The 8,024-nt window shown below is 42.5% G+C and overlaps 1 protein-coding gene across 1 annotated transcript in view; it reads right to left on the reverse strand.

The window, feature by feature from the left end:
• Iqca1 (IQ motif containing with AAA domain 1) overlaps window positions 1–8,024 on the reverse strand; it is a 126,168-nt gene that overhangs the window by 73,924 nt on the left and 44,220 nt on the right. The window contains exon 7 of the mRNA XM_013023535.1: window positions 968–1,096. Coding sequence (XP_012878989.1) covers window positions 968–1,096 — 129 coding nt within the window. The remainder of the gene's footprint in view (window positions 1–967; window positions 1,097–8,024) is intronic.

Genomic DNA, 8,024 nt, shown 5'->3' on the forward strand with positions numbered 1-8,024 from the left:
CGGCCTCCTCCCTTCTCACTGCAGCACAGCCCCGGCACCGCCCAGCAGTCACCGGCCTGGAGCTTCTCCCCCACACGCATCTCCGTCTCAGCGCTGGCTGGAACTGCGTTTCGGAATGTAAGGGCATGGCCACTGCTACCTGGCCAGAGCTAGGTCTCAGGCTTCTAGAAACGGGGTTGCAGTAGACATAACTTTGAGGAACTCATTCTGGAAGTAGTTCAGATCAGACTCACAGGGGAACTGTAACCGATGGGGTGCACTGAGGAGCTGATTCTGTCACACTTCGGTCAGCTGTGAAGCGGGACCTAAACTCTAAAGGCTGTTGCATTTTAAGGCGGCACTACTTTGGAGCCCAAACTCCATTGCTTGTAAAGGAGCTGATGATAGCTGGAGCCCCCAATGACTGCACCAAGATAAGAGCACGCGGCACACCACCCATGCCCACGTCCAGCCCCACGTCCAGCCTCCAACGCCTGGCTGCACGTCACTCTGCTTGATGTCTTACTTCTTGGGGGGTAGGAAGAAACAAATGCTGCTTCTGTTAAAATACACCCAAGATGTCGATGCTAGTGATACATGTCAATTTCAATATTTGGGGCGAATCAGGTGTGATTATTTTGACGTCTCAGTGGTTCCTTGGTTGGGTGAACATTCTGCCCTCATGCTACTCCTGAGGACAGACAACTGGGTGACTTACTTGGAGGAATAAAAATTCAAAGCTATGTGAAGTATTTGAGTTGTTAGAAACACTCATCTCACTATATACTTAGAAGTCATAGAAAAGAGAGCAAATAAATGTCAATCAACATAAAACAAAGTGACAATCTTGTAGCAGCTGGAACAGTTTTCTTAGGAAACAAGCAACTATAATCTCAATGGATTTCAGATTATCCCACTGACTGAATGCCAATCAAAGAACAACAGAAAGAAAAGATCAGATTTCTAAAATTCCATACAAATTCTTTACCTTAGCTTTTTCCTTTGTTGCTTTCTGTGCCTTCTCTTTTTTCTTGTCTTTCCTTTCCTTTCCCTGTTTCTGCTTTTTCTTCTTATTCTTTTCCTCCTCTTCTTGGCTCGCAATGATGTCATCAATAACCTGGAAAACCCAAAATAATAATATTGAGCCCTCTCAAGAGGATGCTGGTATTTCCATTATATACAGGTAACTCAAGAAATGAATCCCTCCCAAATCTAACAAGCCAGTCCTTAAATGGGCAAGGGAGCTAAAGAGAGACTTCTTAGAAGAAGGGATAAAAATGGCAAAGAAACACGTGAGGAAATGTTCACCATCCCTGGCTGTAAGGGAAGTGCAAATAAAGACAACCCTGAGATACCACCTTACCCCAGTCAGAATGTCCCACATCCTCAAGTCTGCCAAGGACAAATACTGGAGGGGATGCGGAGAAAGAGGAATCCTATTGCATTGCTGGTGGGAATGTACACTAATACAACCACTGTGGAAAGCAGTCTGGTGGGTCCTCAGAAAGATAAATATAGACTTTCCATACGACCCAGCCATACCACTCCTAGGCATCTAACTTGAGCAACAGGAACCAGTATACAAGGACACATGCACCTCCATCTTTATTGCAACACTGTTCATAATAGCCAAGATATGAAAACAACCCAGATGCCCCACTACAGATGAATGGATCCATAAATTGTGGTAGCTACATAAAATGGAATAGTACGCAGCCATTAGAAAGGACAAAACAATTCACAGGGAAATAAATGGAACTAGAACAAATCATGTTGAGCTAAATAAGCCAAGATCAGAGAGACAAATGGCACATGGTCTCCCTGATATGTGGATGTTCAATTCAATAAGCAACAAGATATGACAAAGTAAACAGGAGTCAAGAAAGAAAAGATCTCTTCTTAATTTGTCATATTGTTTTTAGGTGACTCTCTGTTCTTGACCCCACCGATGGTATATACATGTGCACATCTGAGGGAAGCTAGGAGGAGGGCACAGAATCAGAGGGAAACAGGTGAAGAAAAAATAGCAGAGAGGCCCATCAGCTGCACTGGACACGGATGAAAATGAACTAAGCAACTCAAGGGCAGCGATGGGAGGGAGGGAATGAGAGGGACAGAGGGAACAGCTGACACTGAGCAAAAGGAAAGAAATGTACTTATCACCCTATGTGGAAGAAATCGTTGTTCATAAGTGTTATAGACCACAATAACGACAATTCACCTTATGAAGGTTAAAATGTGTTTATGACTTTAGCTAGTATCTCTATCCCATAATATTGAGAAGTTTATGTAATCACTTAATCTCAGTAAAGAAATTAAAAAGAGAAATACACGAACATCTAAAAAATGAAAAAAGAGAAAAATGCTACTGTTTTGGTATTTAGAATTTGTATCCTGTGATTTTACTGAATTTGTTGGTTTTGACAATCTTATGATACAATCTAGTTTCTATATGTAAGATCACATCATCAGTAGGGAGATTTTTCCCCCCTCTTTTCCCTTCCTATTTGGATGCCTTTTATTTCTTTTTCTTGGTTAACTGTTCTGGCTAGGATATCCAGGCCTATGTTGGGGAGAAGTGACAGAATGGTCAGGTGTGCCAGTTCCTGATCTTAGAGGAAAGTCTTCCACCATGCTGTTATTGTGTATGCTTTTCTCATATGACCTTCATTGTATTGAGGTAAATTTTCTCCAATCCTATGTTCTCATGAAAGAATGCTAGCTTTTGTCAAATGCTTTTCTGCCTCTTAAGAAAATGATCTTTCTGTTAGTTCGATGTGGCGTACTGATCTTTGCATTCCTGGGATAGATTCTATTTGATTTTAGTATATGGTACTTTCTTTTTTATTTGTATGAAGACTTGTTTAGGACACTGTACCAGCTTTTCTTGCTCTAAAGATGTGCTACCACTTGAGCCATGTCTCTAGACTACCTTTTTTCTGCCAGTCCTGGGGCTTAACTTAGGGCCAGGGCCCTGACTCTCCTTGAGTGATTTTGCTCAAGGCTAGCACTCTACTACTTGAGACACAGCTCCACTTCTGGCATTTTAGTGGAGCTGAGTCTTTTGGACTTTCCTGTCCAGGCTGGCTTCCAACTGCAATCCTCAGATCTCAGCCTCCAAAGCAGCTGGGATTATAGGCGAGAGCCACTGGTGCTTGGCTATTCACTTTTTTTTTTGCTAGATATTTTGCAGATGGAGTTTTGCTGACTTTTCTTCCCAGGCTGGCTTTAGATTGCTATCCTCCAAATCTCAGTCTTCTGAGCAGGTAGGATTAAAGGTGTGAACCATCCTGTCACTTTCTTCTTAACTTATGCATGTCAGTTCTCTTGACGGATGTAATAGATTCCAGAGATTTTTTTCATTTCTTTTCCAATTTTTGTTTTCTGACTAGATGATTGCAAGTGTTGTGTCAAGATTTTGATTGTTCTTTCTTTTCTGAGTCTACTCCTAAAGCTCCTCATACATGAAAATTTATTGTTATTATAAAGGTGATGTACAGAAGGGTTACTGTTACAGAAGTCAGGTAATGTCGATATTTCTTTGTCAACAGTCACCTCTTTCCTGGCTCTCCTCTATTGTATTTTTTAAACTCGTTACTATATCCTTTTCTCCCCAGATTTTGGTTGATTTTAATGTTTTTCATCTCTGGTTTTTCATTTTGCTCTTGCAGTTTTTCTGATTTTATTTGTGTTTCTTAGCCTGCTTAGAACAATTATTTGGAGTTCTCCATCAGGCTGTGGGTCCCTGCTTCTTTGGCACCGGTATACTGTGTTCCTCTGACGATTCTTTGGCACCGGTATACTGTGTTCCTCTGACGATTCTTTGGGATGCGTACGGTCCTGCTGGGTTGCCTGTGCCTTTGAAGAAACTGTCATCTCTTCCACACTTTATGGACTGGCATGAGGAAGGGCGCACCTTCACATGAGGAGCACAGCTGAAGTGCTGTGGCACTCAGTCTACTGGTGCAGGTCAGTAAGTGTGGGGGAAGGCACCGGCAAGCATGGGGCATCGGAGGCCGGCTGCGGGCTTGAGCAGTGGTGGGGACAGTGGCGGACTGTGGGAACACGTGTGGCACGTGACTGCAGGGGCAGCATGTGACAGTGACAGGGGTCAGGCCGTCCTGTGTGGGGGCGTCTGCGGGCGGGGCTGGAGGTCTGCGTGTGCATGTGCTGCTGCAGAGCTAGCTCTGGAAGCGGGGGCTGTGGGGTGGGATCCGCTGCGTGTGCTCACTCAGCTGCAGGTGAAATGCTGGGTCAAGAGCGTGTGCATCTGAAGCCCTGTCCTGGGTGCGGCCCACCTCCAGTCCCCGCAGCCATGTGGGGGAGGGCCGCTTCTCCACCAGCCCTGCTGGCTGCCAGTGTGCTGCCTGTCAATCATGTGGCTGAAAAGCTGACATTTTTTTGGAAGTCAGTGTTAACTTTGCTCATGCTCTTTAACTGTAGCAATGTTTTCCCAAATTAGATGTGCATATCACTGCCGATTAGGTCAGCCATTGTTGTTTTTGGCTGGAAGCTAACTCTGGCCTGCTGCCTCCTTTATTAAATATAATGTTATTGGGGGATGTTTCCCACACTATGCGCTCACCATTCCAAGTGTAAAATTCAATAAATTTTTATTAATGGTATCAAGCTGTCCAGCCCATCGCCATAAATGAGTTTTAGAACATTTCTGTGACTCCAGTAAGGTCCCCTTGTGTCCACCGTTGGAGCCCTCCCCCCTTCCCCCCACCTCTCCACAGCAAGAGCTAGCCCTTTTCTGTCTCTCCAGCTTTTCTTTTCTGGCTATTTCACACAAACGGAATCACACACTGCACAGTCTGCTTGTATCTGACCTCGCTTACTGGGCTTAACGTTTTTAAGGTTCATCCACGTTGCCTGTACCAGCTGTTGGCTCCTTTTTACTATTAGGTGATAGTCCAGTGCATGGATATACCACAATTCTGCCTACCTGTTCTTTCAGTGATGGGTAAATTGTTTCAAAATTCAAACCACATGTACAATACTTCCATAAATACTGGTGCACTATATACATATATATATGTACACACACACACACACACACACACACACAGAGTCACATAGTGCTGGTATGGAGGCTGTAATTTGGCCTAGGTGCTGTCCTTGAGCTTTTGTGCTCAAAAATAATGCTCTATCACATGAACCACAGCTCCATTTTTGGATTTTTTTTTGTTAATTGGAGATGAGAGTCTTACAGACTTCCTGTGGGACTGGTTTTGAACCACTATTCTCAGATCTCAGCCTCTTGAGTGGCTAGGATTACAGGCGTGAGCAATCAGCACTTGGTATGGTACACAAGTTTTATGTGAACATGCATTCATTTTTAACTGTTCTCCAAGGTGGCAATACCATTTTACATTCTGCCCAGCAATGTCTAAGGGTCCTTTTGTTCTGATATTCAACATTTGGTATTCTTTAAAATCTTTTAATTAGAACTCCTAGTGAGTGTGAAATGGTATCACGTGGTTTTAGTTTTCATCCCACGGGTGACTGATAATGCTGAACATTGTTCATATTCTTATTAGGCATTCATAGTCTTTCTTTAGCCCTTGCTTGTTCAAGGGTTTGCTCCTTTTTGATTGGATCTGTCTTACCACGGAAGTGTTACTAGCACTTTGAATACAAATCCTCCTGCATGTATGATTTGCAGGTCCCTTCTCTCAGTCTGTTGCTTGTACTTCTGTATGTGTATGTGTGTATGCTGATACTGAGGTTTGAACTCATGGCCTGGAGCTCTTGTTTGGCTTTTTGCTCAAGGCTGGTGCTCTACCATTAGGGCTACAGCTCCACTTCTCACCTTCTGTGGTGAATTGGAGTTAAGAGTGTCATGGACTCTTCTGAACTGGGATCCTCAGAGCTCATCCTCCTGAGGAGGAGGGATTTCAGGTAGGAGCCACCAGCGTCTGGTGACTCCTTTTTGCATTTTTAATGGTGAGTTTTAAAGTGTAGATGACTTGAATTTTGATTATGCTTTATTTGCCAGTTTTGTCTGTTCGTATGACTTTAGCATGTATATTATGTGATTGAGGCTAGTTTCAAATCCATTTGGATTTTCTTTTCTCTCAGTGATCTTTCCATAACCTTTGCTATTTTCTTTTCGGTCAGTTGTGGGGTCTGAACTCTGGGCCTGGGCGCTGTCCCTCAGCTCTTCAGCTCAAGGCTAGCGCTCTACCACTTGAACCACTTTTGGCATTTTCTGCTTACGTGGTACTCAAGAATCGAACCCAGGGCCTCGTGCATGGAAGGCAAGCACTCTACCACTGAGCCCACCTTCCTAGCCCCTTTGGTAATTTTTTAAATTGGGTTGTTGAGCTTTCTCTTATAGAGATCTAGGTATCCTTTAAATATTAGAAAAATAATCCCTCATGTGTGACACTGCAATGAATTCTCCCAGTGAGTGGGCTGGAACTTAATTTCATTTTTTTCCATGCAGGTTTGAAAAATTATACAGTTCAATTTATCAAAAAACTTTTCCTATGACTCCTGGAAGGTTCTATGACTCCTAGGAAGTTCTGTGACTCCTAGAAAGTTCTATGACTTCTGGAAAGGTCTATGATTCCTGGAAAGTTCTCCCCAACTCTGAGATCATGATGGATTCTTCTTGGCCTCTAGTCCTTTTGTGTTTTTGAGCTGTGTTATATATAAATCCTTGGTTTACTTGGAATCATTCTGGAGTCAAGAACAAAGTGATAGGTGTTTAATTTTCTTTTATAGGTGACAACCTGGTATTCTAATACTGTTTATTTCCTTTTCTCTCATCCATTGGAGATTTCTGGTTTCCATGTATATTTGAGTATATGTTTTAGTTTCCTGATTTACATTTTTAGTCATCAGTCATTTTCCTGTTATCAATGGACTCTTAATAGTATTTTTAAAAATAGTTAATTAAGTAATTGCTTGTCTTGTGCTGGTACTGAGGCTTGAACTCAGGGCTTTGTGCTGTTTTGTTCAATCACAGTTGACACTCTACCACCTGAGCCACTCTCCAGCTCTATATACTATGTCTTAATACATGGTCAGTTCCTCCCATATCACACTGCCTTTTCAGAATTTTCCTGGTTATCCTTAATTATTTGCTTTGTGTCCCCCTCTCCTCTCCTCTAACAAGACATCATTGGTATTTTTATTTAGACCGTATTATGTTTTTGGATGACACTTGGGAGAGCTGTGGCATTTACAATGTTGAGTCTTCCTACCTAAGAACATATTTGCACCTGTTTCCTTGTTTGTGGCCCATAGTGGTATTTCATGGAACACACATGCTATTGTTTAGTTTATTTCCAGGTGCTGCAATCTGTTGGTGGTGCTGTTGTTGTAAATGGATTTCTATTACATTTCCTATCTGTCTGATGTTTGCATGTATAAGCCCATTGCTTTCTGCAGGCTAATTTTGTAACTTACCAATCCTGCTTCTCACATTATTTCTTTATTCTTCAGTTTATTCTTTCTGCTTTTCTATGTGTGGAACACACCTGCAGTAAATGATCATTACATTTTCTGCACTCTGCATTGTCTTTCTAGTCTAATAGTGCACAGTGGTTTGGTAAGGCCATGTTTGATAATAACAGTGGTAATGACCATTTCTCTCCATTTTTCCTGCCATTAATGGAAGTGTTTCTGGTGAATTTAATTAAGCATGATATTGGGTTTTGAACTAAGAAATACTCTGTCATGTTGACGAAGTATCTGTACATTTCCATTTCTGTTGGGTTTTATTTTTGTAATATTGGGAGTGGAGGTTGCATTTGTAGACACCCTAACTGCATCCACAATGCAGCGTGCGAGGTCTTCCTCTCTAGATTGCCTTCTTGGACGCAGCGCACTGATGCACAACCCAAACGCACACTGCTCTGGCCTGGTTTGTTTAAAGTGCCTGTACTGGGGATTGACCTCAGGCTTTTGCATAGCTTTTTAAAACAAGGATGGTGTTTTACCTCTTGAGCTCCACCTCTACTTCTGTCATTTTTGCTTGTTAATTGGAGATTAGAGTCTCTGAGATTTGTCTGCTAGGTTGGCTTTGAAAACCA

The sequence above is a fragment of the Dipodomys ordii genome, unplaced genomic scaffold, assembly GCF_000151885.1.
Source record: "Dipodomys ordii isolate 6190 unplaced genomic scaffold, Dord_2.0 Scaffold1, whole genome shotgun sequence".
Taxonomy (NCBI): Eukaryota; Metazoa; Chordata; class Mammalia; order Rodentia; family Heteromyidae; genus Dipodomys; species Dipodomys ordii.